We start from the raw sequence: 26,003 nt of genomic DNA on the forward strand, positions 1-26,003 counted from the left end.
GAAGATCAAAGGTAATAAATGAAGCAAAATTACTTTAGTATGGGTATACAGTATATTAGCTAGAATACCAAGATGGAAATGTATGTTGTCTATGTTTCTTTAAAGCCATCATCATTTAGTTTTCTGGCACAAGCTGGACTTGGACTTATTCAGCTTATAAAACATTAATATTGATGTTGGCATGTAGTTAAAAACATCATTAAAATTATTTTAGACTCCAGTTTCTGGTAAGGTAATGCGTTTACCCTTACATACTGTTTATATTTCATGCCTTTTCAGTCAGTTTTGACCCTATTAAAGACATTAATCAATGAAATTAATTAATATATTTCAAGTATGGAAATAAATGTCCATACTGAATGTTAAACTACTGATTTAAAAGGTGTAAATTGCCTGTCAAACATCAATTAATAATTTAATAACTTTACATCTAAGCTAATGGCAGCTCAGATGCCTTTATAATATTTATAGCTCACAATAAATGATTCCGATTTTTTTATTTTTACATTATTTGTTGCATTGCAGGTGCCAATGCACTGTACTCATTAATTCTCTGACCTCTGTATAACCTCTGTTCCGTATGTGCAGCTTGCATTACCAAAGCTATGCTGTGGTTCTAATTCACTGTTTTGAGATTCTCCAAGGACCATTCAAAGATCAGCAGGTGACCATGACCATGTGGTGAGAACACAGACAGTTCTCGTGACAGTGTCAAGGTCCCCCTTGAACTTTGACATCACTGTGCCATAAAAACTACACTGAGACATGGCACATGAAATCCATCTGAATAGATATATGTATATCAGTATAAAAATGTAAAATACTTTTGGTTTTGTGTGCTCTGGATCACTTCTGGAAAACCCATCCAATTTCAGACTAAAAGAATGACATTTGAGGTATTTTTGCTCCTGTCAAATGAGTCAAGTTTGTCCAATATTCTCTCATAATTTTGGCTTCAATTCTTAATTTCATAAAAAGTCCTGAGAAATACTACTAAAAAAACTTAATGTATTCACCAGCTGGTTGCAACCTAGGTCCGTTTGCTGTTGGGGTTGGGAAGCTGGCATTCACTGGGTTTCTATTAGATCTTATTTACTGAAAACAGCTGCCCACTGAAGCTGGAAACATAGTTAATGAGAACAGATCAGTAGACCTGAAAACCAAAACAATGAATCAGAATAAACCAAAAGATCACATCAAGCTGGCGTAAACGGCGAGTTGTTTGTAATTTTTCAGTTATTTTGTCATTACAAATGATTTTTTTCACATTGCATAGTTATTTGATATTGACGTTATAAAAAGTGCTGATTGGTGCAGCTTTTATCCATCTGGAGCCCTGGTCGTTTCATGATTTAATTTTTTTTAAGACAAGCTGTCAGTGCCATTTAAAGTGAAGAAAAGCAAAACACCAGAAATTGAACACTTCTTTGAAATTAGTTCTTTGTTTTTTATTGGACAACAAAAAGCAAATGAGGTAACTGAAACAAAGGTTATGCAAAAGTGCAGCCTGACCACACAAATCAACAACACATCTGAAAAATGTAATTACCAACCTACACCAGTGTGTCTCAGCAGCACACCTCAGTAGAAAGTCAAGCATAAGAATGAAAAAGTATCAGAACATTAAAACATTCCTTAGATTGGCACAATAGAAATCTCACCTTCCTCTGCTGAGCCTCGAGAAAGACATTTGTTTTGCAAAGTAATCAGAAAACAGTGCAATGCTACACCTTTTACAAGTAGACTGACACAAAACTCCTCATGCCATACCCTAAATAGACATGACTCAAACCACAGTTTCTATATATGAATCTTCCTACTGTAGCTCAACAGCACATCTGGCTAATGCATAGCCTGATCTACACAGCTGAGATGTCAACATTAAATCACACCGATAGTCTATAAAATACAAAACAAAAGAATAGATCAGTTGTTTCTTTTCAAAATCAGGAGTGGTCAACATGGGCTCTTGTGGTTCCACATGTTACAATTCTACGAGACAGTCTGTGCCAGGGAAGTCTGGAAGGTTAAGCTCATATTTTTTCTGGATGTCATAGGGTAGGAAGCGTCCGGCCAAGAAATGCTTCCCCGTGAAACTCGTGGCACACTTCTTTGGTGCTGTAAGTGAGATGAGAACTTCTGGGTTTATCCCATCCTGACTTCGCTCTTCTACATCCCAACCTGGAAAAAATGCGTTTAAGGAAAGGAGCTTTTCAATAAATTTGTGCCATTTTCAGCAGTTAGTGTATATGGAGTAGGATGAACTCATAGTGATCTGATTTTAGCGCAAGAGTTATTCTCTAAATGTGCCTCTAGACTTGGAAAACTGAGAGAGCTGCCTGGAGGGTAATTTATCATCGTATTTTTTGGGCCTCAAGACTTATATCTACAGTTTATATTAACACTTACCTGAGGGCACATCCACACTAGCAATGGGAATCTTGATTTGCTTCAGGGTGACCAAAATACCAGAGTATGGCTCCTTTATGTTGGCACAGTCTGCTTCTGGGCCCATCATGGCATCAATCACTAGGTTGTAGGCATCGTTTATAAGCTGCACCTAAACAGAAAATACCTCAGTATGAATAAAATTAGAAGCTTACTTCTTGTACACAATTCACTGGAATCACCTTCCAGTGGTTAAAGGCAAGATTAATCTGTATAAGAGTAAAACATTTACCCGTGTGGGGTTTACAGTCTGTGCAGTTGTTATTATCCGTTGTCATTCCCAGACTGACAGATTATCTCAAACCCAATGTTGTCTCAGAGGATCCAAAATTTTCCGAAATGAAGGGTAAATGTTATGCAGAAGTGTATGAAAAGTGAAATGTGAGCAAAACTTGAAACCAATTAGCAAAAGAAAACAAAGCAAAACAAAGTTAACGAAACCCACAAAGATCCCATATGGGAAACAAACCACTTGGAAACTTGTGATTTCCTCCTTTTGCAGACTTTGAAGGCTGCTTCCTCTACTACCAGAACTGTGAACATCCAGTAGTGTTGCAATCAATGCTCGGACACTAAAAGACCCCTTTTGCATGTCTGCTACATCAATGCTGTCATTAGATTTTCAGTTTATGAAATATTATGAAGCACAAAATCACAGTAGGGGCTAAAAAGTTTGATTAGATTTTATCATAAACCCATCTGAAAAGGTTGTTTAATAAAATGCAACCATTCATTAAACATGAGAAAGATATAGAAGTAAATATACCACCGTCTAAACTGCACTTTTTATTTAATAAAAGTGAACAACAGGGGAGGCTGGAGCCTTTCCCAGACAGTTTTGTATGATCTGTAATTAACCCAACCGCTATGTCTTTGGAGAACAAAACCAGAGCACCAAAAGGTAACCCACAAAGGTGCAAAGAGAACTTGCAAACTCCATACAGAAAGGCCTCAGTCATATAGCAGTAAGGCAACACCACTAATCACTGCATCACTGTGTTGCATCATCTCCTTCTTGCTGATTAAATAAAAGTCTAGAGAATGCAGCCAATTAGGTTAACATAGCATAAAGGCTTGAAACGAGGGGAAAGTGTTCGGACTCAGTCCAGAGGTTACAAGAAACAAACAACGGAGAAACCTCTATAGCTCAGTAATTAACTGACTATCTCCTGCAACCAGTAAAGACCCAAGGGAGCTAAAGGTCTCAAAAAAAGTTCAGAAATTAAAAAAGAGAGAATTATTGAAAAACTCTTTTTAAATTAAACTTTACACTCAATCTTTTCAGCAGCATGGCTAAAGTTTCTGTAAAATGTGATGTCCTGTAAAGGAATTGCTGACCTCTGTAGGGAGATAGGATAGGAAAGGGATGTCCATCTTCTCACATTGAACTGTGAAATCCTGATGTAGACTGTGAGAGGAGCGTTTAGGGTGATAGATGGTGGGCTCATACTCCTGAACCAGATGAGGCAGCAGAGACAAAGGGCAGAAAGAAGGGGAGAAAAACACAGAAATGAAGAAAGTTAATTATGTTGGTTTCAGCCAGCACTGACATGATTCAGTTTGGATAGTGTTTCAGTATATTTAGCATGCGGTACAACTGAAAATATTGTTGACTGGTGATCAGAAGTAGTGGTTTCTGCAGTCTGCTTTCTGAATGAATACCACCCTCAGGAAGTGGAAGCCATGTAGAGTAGAAATCCAGACCCCTGCATTCTGAAAGGTCTGTGATGCTCTGCAGGAAGCATCTGTGATCCATGACCTTTTCACAGTCACAAACACAAATCTTAAAACCCGGGAACAGAAGTGTAGTCTGTAGTGTCAGTGTCTGACTGAGTGTGTTTGTAAGTTCATCAAGTTAATTTTTATGTTAAGCATCATTAGAGTAATAAGACACATGCATACATGTGTGGTATGTATTGTTCAGTCACTACTGACAATCTAATCTAATCGCTTTCAAAAGAAAGCATATTACTCCCAGGGATAATTTTAATTTAAGTAATATTTTAAATTGACTTTTTATCTATAGTCAGTGGCCGCTTTAATAGGTACAATTAGCTGTTAACACAAATATCCACTCAGCCAATCACGTGGCACTGTGTCAATGCATTTATGCATGTAGGCAAGTTCAAACCAATCATCAGAATATGGAAAATGGTGATTTAAGTGACTGTGGCGTGGTTGGTGGTGTCAGATGGGCTGCTGATCTACTAGGGATCATTTGCAGGAGATTTGCATCATGGATCTGTGGACAACAAATCTACATCAACTGTGTGATATTGTCCTGCCAATATGGACTCTGAGGAATGTTTACCACCACCTTGTTGTTGTGCCACACACAAAAAAAAGGTAGTTCAAAAATCAAAAGGGGTCCAAACCAACACTAATAAGGTGTACCTAATAAAGTGGCTGCTGAGTTTTTTGTTTTTTGTTTTTTAAGTTAAGATATTGGTGAATTTATTCAAATTATTAAAATAGTAGTTTCCTCGTGTGTGGAATTATCCCCTTTCTCAAAAACACTGTCTCCTCCTGCGCCTTTTATATACCAACTGAACTATTAATGTTTATACATTTTTAGAGTAAGAATGAGTAAATTAATAAGTAAAAGTATGTTTTTAAATCTGTTTTAGCTGAGGCTATCCTACAAAGGAGGTGATCTGTCAAGTTAAATCACCATTATAAATCACCATTATCACCAATCACTGCTATCATCACCACAGACCAGAGAGCAGAGAAGAATACAATCCAGTGCCTGCGTCTCTCCTGGGGTTAGCCAGCGCCACTGGGGTGGCCTTGACCTCATCAGCAGTTAGGCCATCAAAATGTGTGAAAGTAAGGGAGAGTGCGAAATGACTGTCAATGTCATTGAGCTTGAAGAGAAATGAGCCGTGAGACAGAAACAAGCACACAGCATAAAAAGGGTCTTTCTCCAGTTAATGCTCAGTTCTAACAGGGTTACACTTGCTCTCCCTGAGGGATCACGGTGTCTTGTAGTACTCTTTTATTACGTGCAGCCCATTAGCAACAAAGGAAAGAGGTCTGCAGAACACAGGACACTCAAATCTTTAAAAGGATACTTGCTATCCTCATTTCCTTACAGTTCCAGGGACCTGTTGTACAGATTGTAACGGTCATTTATGCAGCTGGTCAGCTCATTGTTAATTCTTCTTTCTTTCATTACCCCAAACCCTAAAAACACCCCACCTATCTAATGATTGGCTGCCACCTGGTTCACCTGGCTTGTGAAAAAACAACCCAGTTCTTGTAAGCCTCCTCTTTAGGCCAGACAGAGCTAAACATATAAGAAATCTGTGGTGAGCTAACATCAGCCCACACAAGAGAAGAGGAAATCTTTGGTAAACAAAACAAGCATTCACAGCGGTCTTCAGCTTGGATAGATTGCTTTAACACGCACTGACCTCATTTTGATGAACAGTAAAGACTGTAATAGGTATATATGTTAGAAGCATAACATGTCCCCTTTAATAAAAAAAATTAAAAAAGTAGAAAATTTAAAAAAAGTAGACCTGCAAAAACTTCAAAGAAATGTCTCAAATGTTACTTTGAATGTTAAATTTACCTGAACTGTAATTGCCCAGAGTTAATAAAGGCAACAAAACTGCTAAGCAAAATAGTAGTTTGTATTTTAGTTTACTGTAACTAATGGCACAAGTTTCCATGCAGTGAATGCCTCAGAGCATATGAACTGAGCCAAACCTAACTTGATGTCCACCTGTTTTAATATGAGCAGTGCACCAGAACTAATGACCACTGTAGTTGTTGTTTATCCTCATCAAATACTGGCTTTGGTCAAGGAATATTTGTGCTCTCAGGTATGTGGCATTGCGGAAAATATTAAAGAATCCATAACAGATTCAGACACAACCTGTTTTTGTTAACATGGCTGTCTTGGAGTGACGTGGGAAGCAACCTGGACTGTTCTCCTGCAAATGATCATTCATTTCTCTGCTCTGTCTAATCACACTCACAGCTCTGCATCAGAGTTTGTGGCTGTGCATGAGTGTCTGTGTGTGTATGTATTAAAATGTGTGTCTCGTGTGTATACTTGCATGTCATCCTGCTGACAGGGATCACATCACACCATGAAAAACATACAGTCTTAAACCGAGAGAGCGCTTCACAGTCCAAAGAAAGTATTCGAGTTTCTCAAGTTAGAGCAAGCTCAGACAAGTGTGGTCCCAGATCAGGCTGGTGCAGTGTGCAGACTCTTTAAAAATAATAATAATAAAATTTTATTTATGCAGCACTTTTCAATACGAAGTAAATGTTTCACTTTGGGGAAAGGGGGAAAGAATATACCAGAAATTATGGACACAGAAGGTAAAAACATTAGGGGGAAAAAGGATACACAAGCAGACATAATAATACCCCACACCCAATATACTTAAAGCAGGGAATCAATACCCAAATCCTTAAGTTAAGTTACAGAAACATTTCTTATTCATTTCTGGAATTCCAGGGCAAACTATATCTTCTCAAAGCTAACCTCTGGCTTTGTTCTTGGCCTTGAGAAAAAAAGACAGAGTGGGAGGTGAAGGAAGATAGAGATTGGGCTTCTTAAATAAAGAAAACGTGGTTTTAATCAGAACTATCGATGTGCTGTAAATCTAGTAAGTCAGACACATATGGTAAAGTGTATAGATGCATTCCATTCAAAGCCAAAGATCCCAAAAACACATATCCAAAATTTCCCTTGTAATAAAATCATAGACCGGGACTGACCACAGCACCATGTACTCAGAATAAAGGATGTTCAAAGCTGTGATCTGCAGCGGGGTCAGTGAAGATGGATAGCTCCTTGAAGAATAATTTGTAATGTCAGTCAGTATGTGGCCTAAGCTGCAGACATCATGGTCATGACATCACATCGTGGCTGCGGAAGCAAGGCGCAAGACGGCTTTAACGAGAGTAACAATACAATGATATCATGACTGTCTGAGAGCTCTTGCAGGGAGGGTAATGGGATAACTGCTTGCAGCCATTTACAGGAGCTGAAATGAAATTCTGTAAAGTGCTGTGGGCCTGTATATGGGATCCCCTGTTAGTCATGATGTAATCATTTGCAAGATTAGCTTTTTGTATTGTCTGAATGGCTCAGTAAGTTCCCTAATGTCCCAAACATGTCATGTTGCTGAATATAACTCCTACCTTAGTGTACCTCCTAGGTTACTTACAAACATGCGCAGGTGTCGGGCACACACCAGCCCAATAGAACCATTTTGATCTGGACCACAGATCACCAGCACTGTTGGCTGCTTCTTTGTTAAAGAGCCAAGAGGGTAGGCCTGGTGGAGAGACAATAAAACAAAGAGAGAGAGAGAGAGAGAGAAAGCATTAGAAATAGATTATGAGCTGATGATTGAGGGAAAGCACCGCAATAAGACGAGGTGGATAGAAGAGGTTATTGATAGAGAACAATAGCGACAGGGAGAGGAAGATAAATTCTTGGCAATATTCTTTATCATCCCTCCAACTTAGGCTTCTTATTCAGTCCAGGTTATCCGATCCTCACCTCAGCCTCTCCATCATACTCTGAGTGCCTGGGATGCCAGACGAGGGTGGAAATGGCACCGGCTCCCCTGTCTCTTGTGTCTATGAGAAAAGGTCCAATCTCATTAAAATAACTACAGTGGAAAAAATCCCAGTGTCCTCACCACGGGATGCTTCCATATATATTTATATATAACACACTTTCTGTCTGCATCCTGGTTACAGCGAGCTGCTGGCATCTGTCTCTTTTACTGGCCACACATTCCCTTGTAAATCATCCTGCACCTTCTTAAACGAGACAGGTATTCGCCCGCGGAACTGTCATCATGATTGGTTAATCTTCCATCTCCACATAAACAGTGCTGTGTGACTGTGTGAGTGAGTGTTTGTGTCTGTGTGTATGCACTCCCTGTCTGTGGTTTCTTTTCCCACAGATTATTCACAGCGTCAAAATCAATGCCACAATAATATACAGACTGTTAGCTACTGCTAACAATGTTAGGTGGGGGTATAGAAGAGTTTCTGCATTGTGGCATTACACAGGAATTATTATTCATTATTATAAAGGTTACAGCATGACTTCATGAACCAGAACAAGCTGAATATGAGGAACATTTGAGTTCATGTCCTGTCCAATTAGAGCCCAATAAATGTGTGTCAGAACACAATTTGTTAGCCAAGTTTTATCACTGTGATAAATAGTTTATGACTATAGTTCATAGTAATGTTCAGATCATAACCTACAAATTACAGTTCAAGTGTTTCATAATTACAGGGCACATATAAAGTGATGTATTAATAGAACTGATAGATGCTGTAAAATAAGAGTTATATTAGAATAAGTATAGCTAATAATAAACCAATTATTACTGGGTGTAGTGATACAGTGATAACTCAACCTATTATTATTAAAAGGCAGTTCTTTAAATATATATCTGTAAAATGCTGTGTCATCTAATAATTTTACCATTACTGTACCATAATTACACCTTTATACACCATAATGTACTCATAGGCTTACTCTTTTAGAGTTTTCTCTCTACCTTGTATTTGAGAAACAATTATACCATAAGTTTTTGGCTCCCTGTGAATATTTTATTGCACCCTACAATTATTTATTGTTATCATGAAAGATCAACCTTTTTGCCGTGATGGGCCTCCAAACATTGGAGATGAACTTCAAGTAGGCCAAAATTCTTCCACTGTGCATAAAACCCATTTAGTTCCACTCTCACTAATGTATTCCAGACAGGAGAAAGTTCAAATGGAGAGACAGGCAGTTCTCCACATTGGATAATTGAATACAACAAGACTCAGAGTGCATTAGGTAGAGCGATGAATCCAGGAGAAGAGAGACAGCAGCCATTATCTCTATCGTAACAGCTCGACTGAGAAATCATAACACAGGATCAATGAGATGGAGGACAGGCTGTTACAGCTGCTGAGGGCCACACAGTTCATATTAACAAGAAGAAAGAAGGTAATGATTGATAGGATTAAAAGGTAGAGGAGAGCAAAGTCAGCCAGTGTCTTGTGTCTCCTTATTTAATGAGATGAACCAACCGGTATTTGTATGCAAGTTGTACTACATAGAGTTAAAATACAACTCTGCAGTTTCTCTCAGATATACCAAGAGTGTTTTAGTTTTCCTGGATCTCTGTTGTAGTTTTTGAGCCCACAACTCAGCCCTTTCCCAAGCTGCAGCAGCTATATTCAGGAAACCTACTGTTTGCTACTTGCTTCGTGTCAAGTGTCAAGCAGACAAAGTTAGCTCCCAACATATAAACTGTGTAGCGTTTATGAAGGTAAATTGTTTGTAAAAAGGGAAACCGAGCTTATACGTAAAGTGGTGGTGAGAACTACAACAGCATATGAATGCCTCCCCCAAATGGCCAAAAACACAATAATCATAAATCACAGATTTTTAAATGGATTTCCTGCGTGGAACAAAACCAGCCAGCCCATAATTACTTGGCCATCCTGTGTCTTCCTCACGCTACACAACTCTCTTTTTCTGCTTGTTTTAACAAATTCACATGAGAAGGTTTAATGACATTTTTCTATAAATGTTGAGGACCATCGGGAGGCTCAGTCTTGCTTCTGGTGAAACCATTAGAGATACTCTCTTGACGGTGAGCAGCTATAAAGGGATCAGGCCAGATCAATTCAGGCAGGGAATTTTGCATTATGAAAAATGTGTGTAATCTTACCGAGAATGCTTAATATTCCACAATATGTGATACTAAAACGTAATAAATGAAAGAAATTAGGAAGAGAAGGGACACAAAGCATGCTGTATCATGAGGTCAGTACTGCTGATTGTGTTTTTTTATTAGTTTAGAACGAAAAATGAGGTTCTGTTAGAGCAATTTTCCCATAAATATGAAATTTCACAACTACTTTAATTATCATATTAAATCAAGCTTCCCAGTCTGACCCAATATTTGAGTGTTTCTGATGGATTTTGAATGGATTTATAGGCAGCTATGATGATAGCTGTGCTTCTTTGTTTAAAGCGTCTAAATACTTTGGTACAAGTCTAAATAAACATCTGTAACAAATGTACATTTTAAGGTTTCGGTAAACTTTTGATACTAAACAAAGGGGCAAACTTGGAACGAAAGGTCACAAGAGTAGCTAAGCGATTTTACGACCCCCCGTCCCCCCCTCCCATGCTCACACAAACACACACCAAATATAGAAAATATACCCGTCTTGATTGTAATAACGTCTCTAAGGGTATACTGCTTTGAATTAAATGTAAAAGGCACATGAGCCTTCACCTCCAATCAACCTGAAACACACACTGAGCCTGAGAAAACATTATCAGGCTCCTAAAAACACAAATATACTCACATATCCAGAAAAATGTTACCTTTAATATTTGTACTAGAAGACCAAACCAAAGTCCAGGGGCTACTCCAAACTATAGCCTAGACTAATTTATTGCTGTGTGGCAACAAAAATGTCTCCTGTCTCCACTCAGGTGTTGAAAAGTCTCAGACTGATACAGAAAGAGGCACACACACACACGCAGACACACACAGTCTGGACCTGGTGGTTGCTGCTGTTGGAACAGTAAGGGGATTACTTACAGAAAACCTATAATCTATCTGGCAAGGTGTAGGTGTGTGTGTGAGGAAGCATATGCCTGTTTGTGTGGTATACTTGCAAGCCAGCAGCAGTAGGCCAGCAAGGTAATCACTAAAATCAGACTGTCTGCATCTCCTTCGACTGTAATTTTCTTTAAATAGCAGTGATGTCATGTACGCGGTAGCGTGCTGCTGGCGGCTGTGGGCAGCAATGAGACACCCCATCCAGACCATGTTTGTCTAGTATGGCTTTGCTGTTGGGGGGCTGGTGGTGGAGGGCCAGGCACGGGGCCAGTGACAGCTAATGGTAATAGTCGGGAAGTGGATGTGGTGGGTTTAATCACACACTATGAGGGGAGAATACTAAACCTCCACCTCTGACTGATGTTGCCACTCTGCCACTCAGCGTTCACTTTTCTTGTTCCCGCTTCTGTTCTTTTCTTGTTTTGAAGGGGGATATCAAAGGTGTCTCACTGAGGTAATCTTGCCTCTTGTAAGCATAATGCCCCACTTTATGGAAGTGTAACTTCCTGTAAACTACTCTTTTGTGCTTTTGCTTGTTTTTTATTTTATTTCCTTTTGTCTTTCTCTTCTTGTTTCTTTTTCTTGTCATCCTTCCTCCTGACAGCAAAGCAGGGTTTCATATGTCTTGTAGCTCAGACTCTTATTCATCAGCCTGCTGAAGAGCCCACTGAGGAAACCAGCGTGGCATTAAACCAAGTCAGCGGTCTGGTCAAAGGGAACCACATGTGTTCCTAACAGCTCTCAACCGACACACACATACACACTCTTCGCTTGACAGAGTCCAGATCACAGCAAGAAGAAACTGCAGCCGCACCAGAGCTGAAAAGTTGCGGTTCTGGACCGGCGTGGTTTGGTAAACGGAGCAGTGCCACTGGGTGAGCTCAGGTGTTGTGCCACCCGAGGTGAGCTGCTCACATTTTTGGAAGCAAATGTCACAGAAACTTGGAACATTTCCTCCACACAGTAATCAAACATTTTCTATGAATGTTCATGCAAAATATGAAATTGTAAGACGCACAACTGTGACTTTCTGCCCCCTCGGACAATCACGAGTTTTGCTGTGATTACTGAGGCTCAGAGGGACAGAACGTGAGGAGGATGGGCTGAAATCTGTGACCTTTAGAAATGGTTTGCTGGAGAGACACAGCAGAGGTTATTAAACTGGGTTGCTGAGGCCGCAGTTGTCTGATGTCATTGGATGTGAGCTTTAAACTGCAGTTTTGGATTGAATTATTTTTCTCAATGTCATGATCCTGGGCCATGTTGGCCCAGCATTCTTAGTTGTCGTGTGTTTTGTATTTTGTTCTTTATTTATGCCTTGGTTCCTAGGTGGTTCTGTTAAGATGTTCCTTATTTGATTTCCCCTTGTGACTTTACCCCCTGTGTGCCCCTCTGTGTATCTGTGAGCCCTAGTCTCCCCTCCTTGTGTTTTATTCCATGTTTTCCCCATCCCGTTATGTCTGTGCTCTCCCCGTGTTCGCTCTCTCCTCCTGTCTGCACCTCTGTGTACTTCCTGTTTTACTTTGACAGTCTCCCGTCAGTGTTGCGTTGATGCCTGCCGTTTCTCGTTATGATTATCGGTGTCGCCTGTGTTCCCCGTGTGCTCCTACTTCCCTCGTTAACCCTCTGTGTATTTATGTACGCGTCTCTCTCAGTTCTGTGTCGCGTTCTCCCTCATTCATGGCCATGTGTTTCTCTCTGTACTGTGATAGTTGCCCAGTTTAGTTTGTATGGTTTTGCTCTCACAATAAAGCTGTGAATTTTGAGTTCATTCCTGCCTCTGTGAGTTTGCGATTGGGTCCGCATCCTGCCTGCACACAGCCGCAATATGACACTCAAAAAGTTCTGTAATTGGAAAAATTTGCATGACATACTTTGGTTTGAACAGTTTTACGGAAAAAAAAAAAAGTGTGAATTTGAAGAAAAACTTTCTCAAAGAAAGTTTTAATTGGATTTGAGCTAATCCCTGCAAAACTTGTGAGGAGAAAGAAAAAAACAGCTTTGACACTTTTAAATGGTCATTAAATGTTTGCAGTTTTGCCATTTTCACTAAAGTGCAAAGAAAACACCCATATTAAATAAAAATTGAACAATAAGATTGAAATGCTAGTTATATGGAACAGATTGTAGGTGCTGCTAAAACGCAGGAAAATTTAAATACAACACACACAAAATTTCCACAGTTAATAACCACTGCCCTGTGTTTGATCCCTCTGGTGTAATGGTCCAAAGAAATAAGCTTTTTGAAAGCACAACAGCAGATTAAATGTTAATTTCACATTAAAAAGAGAACTGCAAAAACAACTGACTGGAAATATGTTTCTTGTCACCGCTTTCATTCGCAACAATAAATTAAGATAGACTGGATGGATCCACACCCACGGAAATTTGGATGCTTAGTCTGATTGAGACGGCTGGATAGCGATAGATGGCTCATGCTGTTGTTTTGACTTATACTTCTAGTAAAGTGAAGGCAACAAGCAATGAGGGGGAAAAAAGGAAGAAAAATGCAGTGTTTCAAACCTTTCAAATCTATGCTTTCTTTTGAGTGTGTGCTGACTTTGAGAGTGCATGAGTGCATTTGCAAGCACAGCCACTGGAAGTACAAAGAATATCTTGGTGTTAGAGAAACTCATAATAACAGGCAAAAAAACTGAGTGGGTCCCACTGTGGATTTTTCATCCTGAATAGTTAATGTCATGGTTGTCCTGCAGAAAGGAAGTGACCACCACATTATATGTTCATGAGTATTGAAGTGTCAGCCATGTTCAATTTGAGACACTATCACCTGAAATTCACAGATGCAGTGCACTCATGTGTGAGTAATGCATGCATACACTAATGTAATTTACGTAGCAGTTTTCTAGTCAGTGAATGCACTTAAGATTATAAGTCACCATATGTTCACACAGCACTTTGTCTACAGTCAATTTAGAATTACCAGTCCGTCTCGCCCAGGCACAGGCAATGATGGTGGAGTGATGGGCTAGGCAGGTAAGTAACAAGTCGGCTGAAGTGGCTGAACTGAGAATTAGTTGTGTATAAAAAGAGAAACAGAACAACACAGTTTATCTGAAAGATGGGAGATACACTAACCTTAGTGATGGCGAGGGCGCATGCTTGTCCCCAGATCTCTATCAGCTGCTGTTGTCCAAACCTGTAGTCCCTCAGTAGTTCTGTCTCTATAGCTGCTGCCTCCCCTTTACTGCCAGACACAAATACAGACGTGCTGTAAGCAACATAAGTTCATCATCAGTAAAAGCATCTGCAGCGTGTAGGTGAGGCTGTTTAGAGAGAAGACCATGCTAGATATGTAGCACATGTGGCATGTTGTCAGTGGCTTGCAATAAGAAATGCTTTACGTTTTATCACTTGTAGCAAATTAAGCTTAACTAGCTCAAATACATTGAAATGTGTATATTTTTTCCTGTCTTGAATCCCAGTGAGGTTGTTTTTTCTGTTTCCACTTTAGATAGTAAGTTTTGTTCTGTTTTTGTTTATTGGGGCAAATAAACCCCATGTTGAACAGAATAATTCAAAAGAGCCTGTGTGCATGTGTGCATGTGGTGTGTGTGTGTGCTTGTGTGTTAAAATAGACTAAAAGAAGACACAGCAAAATTGGTGTATTTACATGTGGCTGTGGGCAAGTGGCATGACCTGTTACTGAGAGAATGAAGACCAAGTAAAACCATTAAGTCTGTAATCTACATTTGAGATCTGAGTCTTTAAAATAGGATACATCTCTATTACTCTACAGACACCTGGTGGTCCTCTGCAGTACTGCAATTCAAAAATAAAACCGAAATTAGTGAAACATTTACTTTAACTTTAACAGATGGATGTATTAATTGTTCCAGATTCCTGAATGTAGGAATGCTCTACAGTAGAGTACAGTAGAGGCTCCAGTTTTTGGAGGAACTAGAACGACTTAAACCATTTTAGTAATGTGATTGTAATGTGACTGACTGATGCATGTGTATGGGCATTTCTTCTCGTTACATCATTTGTGCTACTTTTCATTACATCATGTGTCGACACAAAAACACCCCACATCGGGAACATGGAAGAAAATAGACCACAGCTAACACTGATATCTACTATACTCCAAGTTTAACTATATAAATCCAGGAATATATACAAGTTGTCCCAATGAAAAGGAAGGACAATATGCATTTAAAAAAAAAATCTGTATTTTTGTATCTAAACACTCAATCATTAATGTAACTGTAATGGAATTATTTTAGTGCTATTCAGCTGTAGTTCTATTCATTTTCCAGGAACAAACTCAAGCACAAGCAAGATAAAGATTATTATTGTTCTGAACCATTACAGTGAAGGCTTGTTTCTGAATCCCTGGGTTCTTCTCTGATCTTGCAGCAATGTGTGCGTTTTATTGATGTCTATGAAGAAAACAATGGACACACATAAACTCATTCTGGGTCATCTGTCTCTGTTCTCTGCGGCTTGTAGTGTAACTAATGCTAAACCTGCTTTTGTTCCATTTAGATTTTTATAAGACACAGCAGTTTGTGTGTGTGTGTGTGTGTGTCAGTGTATCCAAGTGGGGCTCCTGGCATTTACCTGTGCCAGTGGAGCGGCAGCAGCTGTCACCCATGGCTCACCTCAGGGATGTTTCCTGAGTCACTGAGACAAGTTGATCTTTGGAAAGTTCACCTCAGTTCACAGGGTTTACTCTGTGTTTTGCTGTGCCCAAAATATTCCGAGCTTCTTACAGCTTTTGTTGAGCAGAATTGATTCTGCCTCAGGATGGGCTATTCTGTGAGGTTGCCTTTAAAACAGAAATGTGAATTATCCAATCTGTGTAAAAAATAGCTGTTGATGGGTGTGCGAGTGTGTGTGCGGGGAGGCTAAATCTCAGCCCAGGATTGTTGCGTTAGCGATAACAGTACCGCTGCTGAATGGGCAATTAGTATTGATCCTTAACATCACAGACAGAACAAAATGTTGTGGGTGTGCAAATCAACGACTGGTAGTTTTAGCCAGGAGGCTCTACCACAAGAGGAACAGCACACTGTGTTCAGGACTAAAAACAGATGGCTGCTTCATGCCACATACTGCATGCTCTCTCAATTACCACTTATAATCATGCTTATTAGTATTTGTTTAGCTGAAGCTAGTGAGGAAAATTTGAATGTGCAACAAGTTTTAATAGAAAAGTGCTTCTGAAGAAAAGTGCAAATATATACAAGTTGGCGTTAAAACGTTAAAAAAAACAACAACAAAAAAGCAACAGCTGTGTCCATGCATGTGTGTGTGTGTGTGTGTGTGTGTGTGTGTGTGTGTGTGTGTGTGTGTGTTGCAGAAAACAAGGCCTCATGAGTAATAGTTTCTCTTGCACCTGTAGCTACAGTCATGCAACAGCTAGGAGTCTCTCCCTGGAGGGAGAGTTGATTTCCCCATGGTGCCGGCAGTGTGCCACCCTCATTGCAGCAAAGCTTAACTATGATCACAACATGCTTAATGAGTCTGTTTACCTTACACACGAGATAATACAAAATGAAACTTTAAATGGCTGCTGTGGGGAAATTGGGCCAGTTGCAGCAGCAGGAAATGGCAGGAGGATATGTAGGAAAGATTAAAAAAAAAGAATTTGAATAATAATGGACAAGTTGGAGGTCATAAAACCATTAAAAATTTTAACACAAACATTTGAATAAATAATAATGTTTGGATAGATTTGTAGCAAGAGAAAATTACACAAAACAGAAGCAATGTTTGATGTTTGCTGAAAGAAATATTTCAATACTTTAGGAGTTTAAATGTATAGGCAGTGAATTATATACAGAAAATATTGGAATATCTGGAATGAACAGATGTTAAATATTGACAATCGAATTCAACAGTTTTGCTACAAAAACGATGAAAGTGCCAAAAGAGGCACCCGAGGATGATAAATTTGATACAGGCAAATGAAAAACTCATAAATAATATGTTCTAGTGTGGATTTTCTAGCTGTGAAGCATCCTTGAATCACATGAGAGATGACGATTCCCCTGAATATCAGAAGAGCTTCTATTTTCCTCACACTGGAAGACTGAAATAACCACATTTTACAACCCCCGCCCACTCACTTTGCCTAATTTCCATCTTTCAAGAGTGATCTTCTGGTGTGATAAGGAGCATGATTAAAATAATAGTGAAAGACTGTGGTTGAGATTTTACTTGCCAGGCAGAGCGGTATATCATGATACAACAAGCAGTGTTTCCCCTACTGCTGCCTTCAGGGCTCCCCGGCAAAAAGAGAAAAAAAAGAACTGTATTGCATTTGTTAGCTTTGGATAGGAGCAGGTTGATGTAGATGTGGTCAAGAAAACCTACTAAAGTTCAAACAGAGCATCAGAATGACGAGGTGACCTTGTGTAACGTTGTGGGGTATATTTTCTTGGCATACTTTCGGTGTTTTAGCACCATCGGACCACCATTTAAACACCACAAACTACCTGAATACTGTTGCCTATGACAGTGCACCCATATTCATGATAACTCATTGTCACAAAGCTCAAATCAAATAATTTCTACAGTGACCAGATTTCAACAGGAGAGTTGAATCATGGGCATCCAGCCAATCCAATCAAACCTAATGTAGTAAACACTTCTTCTTCCCGTATTTAGTGTTTCAATACTCAGAACCAGCACTTACTCATAAAAGTGACTGTACAACATCTCTGTTACCTGCCTCAAATTTACTGTTTTGTAATTACCTGAACTAGTAGTAGGCCGTATGTGTCAGGGAGCCATCCCGGTCCAATAATGAGCTGTTAATAATTAGTCAGACTCTTGCTTGGAGGGGACAAAAAGCATAAAAAAAAGCCACTGTTCATTAGTTGAGTAGCCCTTTTTTCCCTCTCTCGGTCATTATCTGTCCACCTCCTGCTAAGTCTATTACTCGACAGCTGTTAATGATACTTCAGGCCTTTCAAACACAAATAAAGTACGTGAAAAAAACATGTTGATCTGAAGAAAGGCACTCTTTTGTGTCTGTTTATGTCCCCTTTACAATACTAATCTGTGACATTTCCATTCAATTATTATCTATTTTGTTGCAAAGTTAAGAGGAGAGAGTGATGACTCAGCCAGTTCAGTTGAAGCATTTGTCTTCTGTAACTGCCCTTTTAGTCCAGTTCTGTGCAAAAGTATTGAGCCACCTCTCAGTTACTTATATTTTGCTTCTAAGGAGCCAGACTTGACTCTGTAGTTTTTAAACCTACACTGATCAACAGTTCTCCAGATTTTCTGAAGGTCTTTTAATATTTTTCTTTGGGCAATCGTCGCCTTTTCACTAGCTCCAATACTTGTACCTGTGTCAACACATCACAGATAACTCAGAAAAGAAGCCATTTTAAATTGTGTCTTTAGGTAATTTGATACTATTAGGCTGTCTTAAAAATATTTTTTTTTCTCATTTTGTTGATTTAATTTATAAAAAATACCAAAAAAAAAGGACAAAAGAAGAAACGGGAGGCCTAAAAAAACCAACTACAGCAGACCTGAAACGGGATCCGAGAGACTGTCGGTGCATTCAAAGATTCAAGATTCAAAGTGTTTATTGTCATGTGTCACAAGAAAAAAGGCATTTCTTTGTGCAATGAAATTCTTTCCTTGCTGTCCACCCACAGATGCCGATTAATATATACAATAGAAATAGAACAAATAGTACAAATAAATAGCTGAAGACAGAAAAGGAGACAAAATATGGAGATTTGAAACAGATGTGTGCAAAAGACCTATAGCTTAATATGCTGGCTTAATGTGTAAGATATATAGAGTTAACATAAGCCTGGTTAGTTAATCTATGCATATGTCCCATCTGCACAGTATTGTAATGCAAATTCTAAAATGATGATATTAAGTGTGTTTCTAATGCTCACAAGCTGATAGTTAGCACTTTTCTAATGAGGAATAAATGCAACAGAATTTCATGCAAATGACACAAGGAGACAAACTGGAATTGGGACTTGTAAATATGGCATTTTTCACTGTAATCGATCCAATATACATTTTACTTAAAGTGATAAATTCCAGTCTCAACATAGGAACTAAAAATGAAGTCAGCCCACCTCAAGTGTCAGTAGGGGGAGCATTTTGACACAAATGTTGAATCTAGTCTGTCTTCAATTGTAAAAATATCCCACTTTACAAAACAAAACTTTGACCTGCTTGTGGGAGTAGAAAAAAAGGTCCATGGTGGTAACCATAAATGTCTGCACAGATTACTTTATATCCGCTACACTTGTGTGTCTTCTGCTGTATTTTCATTAGGCCTCAGTCACACAGGTGAACTTGGTGAGTGGTAGTCAAACTTGAAAAAAACATGATGAAAGCAGAAATGGAAAACATGCAAAGTAAAAAAGCAACAAGCAATGGAGACAACTGACCTTCAGAGGTTTGCATCATCATTCCAAGCAAGAGAATTGGAAAACATTTTGTGTGATGCATTTCATAGCGTCACTACAACTCTGCAAATATTGTAGTTGTCAAGTGAAAACTATAGCTGACAGCGACAACAAAAGCAATTTCAAGGAGATTTTTGGTGCAGCACCATATACTTTGCAATTACCAGCAACCACTTGCCAACTTGTGAGTAAACACATATTTTTCCTCTTGCAACCTGTGATTGCCAACGAGTCACCTATTGGTCTCTAGGCCTGTATAACTGAGCCCTTAAAGCCAACATGTCAAACTGTACATGTCAGTTGGGGAAAATTCATAACAGCATGATTCATCCTTTAGGCAACAATAATATTGTCATGGTCTCCATGCCTCCCTGGCTGACTATCTCAGGCCACATGTTTTCTGTTTTTGTTTTTGTGCTCTCTCTCTTTCTCCCCTGTCTCTGTTCTGCCTGGGCGGAGCTCACCTCAGGGTCCCGCCTCTGGCCCACGCACCTGCCCTGATTGTCACACATGCTGCTAATCCACCTGTTATTCTGAGTACTACTTAAGATGGCGGTTCTGTGGTTCTCATCGCTGGATCATTGAGTAACCCGTGTTAGTTAGCCCGGCAACCAATATCTGAATCTGTGTGTTTTCCCTAGCCTGTTTCTGACTAAGCTACTCTTGTAAATAGATTTCCCTGGACCTGTTCCCGTTTCCCCGTGTGGATCGTCTGAGAGCGACTGAGTGGCAAAGTGTGTTAGAGTTGGAGCATGAGTGGCTGCGGAGGAGAGTGGAGCGTTTTCTGGAGAGCATCGGTGTGTGGACTTTTCCCCTTTTCCCTCTTGCAGACCCTGGAGCCCTGAATCTCTTTGCAAAAGGAGGTCTGAGCCTCAGTATGTCTGAAACCTGTGACAAATATCTTACAAAAATGTCTGTGCAGTTGTCTAATGAGACAGATGGAGTCTAGTCTGAGTCAAAGTACTAGGTTGCCTAATCGATGAACAATGTTATCCCTAAGTTTATGCCTTGTATGGACATATAAATGACTACAGAATCATAAAAACACTAGTAGTGATGTATGGACCAGACGAAGGAATATCATAGAAATTCAGGTGAAATCACCAGAAATAGGCAGAGACAAAAAATGTGAAGGTGGGACTGTGTGGATGAATTTCACATTTGTTTTCTGTCACCTTCTTTTTGTAAAACTCTATTAACACATGCTCACACCGTTCTGAAGAGTGGAAAACGAAATATGAACCACAAAAAAAACAGGATTGTTAAGACAAAAATACACCACACTCTCTTCATGAAATATTTTGGCAGACATGAAATATTTTGGCAGACATTCTTCTGCTTTTATCTGCCTACTTTCGATCTCACACCCTGGTAGCACCTTCCCTTCATTTCTGTCCTTTCATCTCCAGTTTTGCCAATCTTACTTTATTGCCTATCAATTCTGCATTATCTCCCTCTGCCACTCTTGTCCTCCCTTTTTGCCGCAATCCATTTCTCTGTTGTTCTGATCGAGGTTTGCACTTCGCTGAACCAGAGTGATGCCACATGGAAAGGTGACAGAATGAAAGAAAGAGAGAGAAAAGCGCAAGAGAGGGAGGGAGAGAGAGGGAGAGCAGACACGGGAAATGACTCACCAACATTTGATTTAATCTGTTTGGCTTTATTATTTTTTTATGTACACGCTTTTTGATCTGAGAAATGCCTTTAGAGGGAGAGTGGAGCAGGTAGATTCAGAGGTAAGTCTACTGTCATCCTTCATTGCAAGCATCACTTTAATCATTACTCTGAAGAGAATCTCGTTATAGACCCTCAGCCATGTTCCGCTAAAAGGTTTTGGTCATAATTTTGATATCATGCTGATGGTCATCCACGCGTCATACCCTGCTAAGCATTAAAGTGTCTTGTACTATGTTACAAAAAGATGGCTCCCCTGCAATTATAACAAGATTATCAGCGGGCTTTCTCAGGCCTATGTCTGTATGTGTGCATCTAATTTAACATGTGTCAACTCAGGACACCTTTCATCATCAATTGCACTGCCTGCAGCGTGCCTCCAGGAAGTCCCACAGCATCCAAGGAAAGTATAGGGCAGAAGAGAAATGCAGCAAGGTTCACATACAAACTGTCTACATTTAAGAGAAGACAGATGTGTGACTGCTGGTAATAAAACTAAAAGAGGGAGAGAGTATATCTGAATGGATGAATATATAGATGTTTTTATATGTTTATGTTTATGAATGTAGACAAAGTAGCAAATGTATTTTGGTTTGATAGATGTGAAATAATAAACTCCCTCCAGCTTAAGTGACCACGGTGCAGAATAATCCAGAATAATCATAGCGAGCCAAAATCAAGCGAGCATGACTCATTAGAGGTGTCGAGTGTGTAACTCTATTCAAACTGACATGCGTATATTGCTGAAGGCATAAAGATTGTGTTGTTTTATGAGTGGTCCTATATCTTGTCCAGTTCTATGTCTTGTCATATGCTTGAAAATGAAAAACAAATATAAAATTGTAATGATTCACTCTGTATAATTGGCTTGCTGGAGGGATCAGGTGCCACAGCGGCGGAAGCGTAGCTTCAACAGTCTCAGCTGGCAGATAGGAGTTGGCTCTGAGCCGCCATATGGTCCCTTTCTAACTGGCCAGCATGAGCCCCGTCATGCTGCTCAATTCTTATCAAATCAGGACGCTATGATTCACTTTTTCAAGTCTCCTTAGGTGATAATTTAGGACTTGTTGTATGTCGTGTGTCAGTGTGTGTGTATGAGAGAGAGAGAAAGACAGCCATAAAAATCACATCCATACGACTATCTCCGGTAGTATCGTTCTTTTAAATCTGCCTTAATCAGTTTAGTTGTCTGTTCATGTTTCTCATATCCGGTACAACGAGACAGACATTCTTGAGATAATCTCAATCAGCGGCTCCTCCATTTGCTCTCATAACTCATTTCATCCTCCAGCAGCCATGTACCTGTAGATACAAAAGATGAACAAGGATCATATTAACCTAAAGCCACAGGTGATGGCAAGTTCATTTTGGTGTTAAATTTCCTGTATGTGTGAGAGAGTGAGTGTTCTCAGGAGCTAAAAATATCCATGAGTCAAGTCTGCTTATCCCTCATTTTTAGATGTCATGTGATTGCACAAGGAGAAGAGCTTCTATCCAGATGGATGAGCACCCACCTACACACACGCGCACTCGTAAGCATACAGGTCACACAAATGTACTGAAGTACACGAGACAAACAGAGGTGCTCACGCACCCACATACCCACAGGTTACATCATGCCATGCCCCGTCAGTGGTCTTTAATCTCTGCCTCTCCTTTAAGCCCAGTCTCTTCAGTTTGATGCCAGGGGCCATAAGGATCATAAATTATAGGGCATGCGTTGTCACATCCTGTTTCTTTCTCCTGAGACAGATCTTTGTCCTCCAGGTACTGGAGGCAGAGCAGAATGGATAACGCAATTTATAAGGCCACTGGCCAGGACACACAAGAAAGATGACCCATTTATGTTACTAAGTGACCTGAAGTTTAAAAACAAACTATGTATCAGATGAATCAGTTGTGCTGAGCTGCTGGAGAAGCTGCTCTTCAGCCTGGCTGTCAAGTTTGAATGAACATACAGTTTATCTACCCATCTCTAGATTAAGGTCGAGACTTATTTTACAAAAAGTAAGCATCCATTTTGTAATGTTTCTGTGCAATACTAATGATGGTCTATACAAGGAAAAGGCGACCCAATTTTTCTCCCTCGTGGGCCCCTTATGCACAGCCCTGGTGTCCTAGCAACAGAGTTGCGCTGTCTATCTTGCGTGCTGCACAATATCGTTTATTATTTAGTAAATATTGATATCTATGACTAGCTAGTTTATTGTGATGGTGCTTTGTTTTCTCTATTATTATGTTGCTCTTTGTTGTTTGCTGTCTCCTCTGTTTGTTTGTTTTTTGTTTGTTTGTTTTTTTTTCCTCCATACAGGTGACCCAGGAGTTCTTTTTTTTTTCTCTCTCTCTTCCCCCCCCTTCTCACCGTCTCTTCTCCCCTTTGGTTTTCTTTCTTTCTCTCCCCCTCTTTCTCTCATTCATTCCCCCTGTCCTATTTATTAAAAAAAAAAAAAAAAAAAAAAAAAAGACAAAGGATGAACTGAAGCTCTGCCATCACGTAATGTCGCATACTGCTGTTTCTGATGTCATTTAAAAAAAAAAAAAAAACAAAAAAAAAAAACAGAGTTACCAGAATCACTTGACTGAACATAAAGAAGAAAAAAAGGTCAGTACACCCTTTACTATAGATGCATACATTACTTTACCCAGAGCATTCTATGGTTAAATTTATCATCCGCAATACACAAGCCCTCACCACCACTGAATATGATATAGAAGCTTTAGCTTGCAGTGCTTTTTCGGGTGATTCACATAAAAACTGCTTGATTTTCTGAGGTGTTTTCTAGTGGCACCTCTGAATCAGCTATACTCTTCAACATTTATCTATACAGTATGTATGGAACTATCAGAAAAGTTAGGAAAGCTTCTGGGGTCTAAAGTATTATAGCGATGTCCTGAAAGTAAGTGAAGAACAGATAAGGAAAGGTGGGGAGAGAACAGAGGCGGAGAAAGTGACACAGTATAATTAGTACAGCCACTGGTGGTATTGAGATACAAAGAAACAAGTCAGACTAATAAAAACCTGCCATGAAGAGGACAGTCTTCCTACAGCCTTCTCTGCTTTAAGTGGCTAAATAAACACTTTTCAGCCAGAGTGCAAGCTGAGAGCACCAGGCCTCTACAGGGCATCCTGAGAAAGTGTTTAATCAGTGTCAGCAGTCTACCTTTATGTTCTTTATGCTGACTGGGAACTGGTAGGACTATTGAAAACAGCCAAAAAGAAACATGTGGTTTTTCCTCTATTTCAGGTCAGTCTATAATCCCTCTAGGCCTCTGTCTGCAGCTCTAACACCCATTTAGCTCCAGATGTCACGGCTGGTTAACTACAGAACACAGAGTAACAGTTTGTGTGTGTGTGTGTGTGTGTGTGTGTGTGTGTGTGTGTGTGTGTGTGTGTGTGTGTGTGTGTGTGTGTGTGTCCGGGGGTGAATCACAGGATGATCAATAAGCAGGAAAAGAATGGAAAAATGAAAGCAGGACATACAATACACACAAAAAAAGATGTGCCTTTTAAAAATATATTTCTACAGGTTAAATCACTTCGTACATATTGTATATATTGTTTACCTATAACTGTTCCTGCAAATAGCAAAACATAACCAAGCTGCCAATTGCAAAACTATCCTGTCAAAATTTTGATATGAAATAAGGGTGTTATGTGGACTACAAAGGTGCTGTGTGGCTAAAATCAGAAAGAAATCTAAAAGAAACTTCAGCACAATTTTTCCCATAAATTTACTGCTTCTACAGTTTACATTTTGCTGCCAGTCTTGGGGAACATGATGACATTAAAAACAAGTTATAGTATACAGGCTTTTTTTTAAATTCCAGTTCAGGAATATTAAGACTACATGGTCAGTATCAAAATATGTGAACGCATCACCATATATTTCACAGCACTGACCATATTACTGATATTAATATATTGGTGATAGGAGCCAAGTCTTCCTGACAGGAGAGTGAACAAGCAGGGCCACTCCCTCTATGAACATGACCAATAAGATCATGATCAGTACATACCAACAGGATACAGCTGGTTTGCAATATGTATGACAAAGCGATATTTTAAGCAGTCACATAATTTCATGAGTTCTTTATCATGTTGTGTATGCAAAATATATTAAAATTGAGAATCTTATGTTAATTTAATTGTAAAAGTACCTGAAAAAAGTGTAAATGATAACCGATATTAGGTATTGGTTAGAACTTTTGTTCTAGTTCTTGTAAATTGTGGATGAACGGATGAAAGATACTGTACCATTGAATTAGCTCATTGGTCCTTTGGCAAGACAATCTAAAATTGAAAAATAGTAAAATAATAATAATTCTGAAAGACTCTATGGCTGCAAGAGGAATTAAATATTCACTCATGAGGTACTGTGAAGCTATGCTGTTGTAAAATACTGCTGAAATGTGATCTACACAATACATGCCTAGGCTTATACAAACAGAATTAGCAGCAAGGAAGAAACTATTAATATTGTCCACCAGTTTCAGCATACTGTGACTATGAAATGCTGACTTGCAATCTTTTAATTTATTGTTGACTGTATTTGACAACAGTGGATATTTGTTACTGGGAAATACAGGTGTCCTAAAAGTTGTTTATCCACTGCATCCACTCCAAAAAACACAGGGAGACGTGGACATCACCAGACCTTTAGGACATGTATGTTGCAACATTTGCATCTGACCCTCTGTGCAGCTTGTGCCCCAGCCAGTTATTCCCGTGGGAGCCGCAAGCCAGGTTCAGCTGTCGAGTGGAGGATGCACACTGATTCCACCCAAATATGAATTTGTCAGGTCTGTTTGTGATTTTTGCATTTGTAAGAGTCTTGTTGCAGTC

General features: G+C 39.4%; 1 protein-coding gene across 1 annotated transcript in view; it reads right to left on the reverse strand.

Moving 5' to 3' along the window:
• Nucleotides 1-1,423: 1,423 nt before the first annotated feature.
• The window catches only part of yjefn3 (YjeF N-terminal domain containing 3), a 49,245-nt gene continuing 24,665 nt past the window's right edge, over nucleotides 1,424-26,003 (reverse strand). The window contains exons 2-6 of the mRNA XM_085265094.1: nucleotides 14,169-14,277; nucleotides 7,641-7,751; nucleotides 3,787-3,900; nucleotides 2,410-2,560; nucleotides 1,424-2,181 (exon numbers count right to left, since the gene is read on the reverse strand). Coding sequence (XP_085121220.1) covers nucleotides 1,985-2,181; nucleotides 2,410-2,560; nucleotides 3,787-3,900; nucleotides 7,641-7,751; nucleotides 14,169-14,277 — 682 coding nt within the window. The 3' untranslated portion in view covers nucleotides 1,424-1,984. The remainder of the gene's footprint in view (nucleotides 2,182-2,409; nucleotides 2,561-3,786; nucleotides 3,901-7,640; nucleotides 7,752-14,168; nucleotides 14,278-26,003) is intronic.

The sequence above is a fragment of the Mchenga conophoros genome, linkage group LG23 (genome assembly GCF_057382185.1).
Source record: "Mchenga conophoros isolate Kocher_MC1m ecotype Shallow Benthic linkage group LG23, M_conophoros_male_GT1.1, whole genome shotgun sequence".
Taxonomy (NCBI): domain Eukaryota; kingdom Metazoa; phylum Chordata; class Actinopteri; order Cichliformes; family Cichlidae; genus Mchenga; species Mchenga conophoros.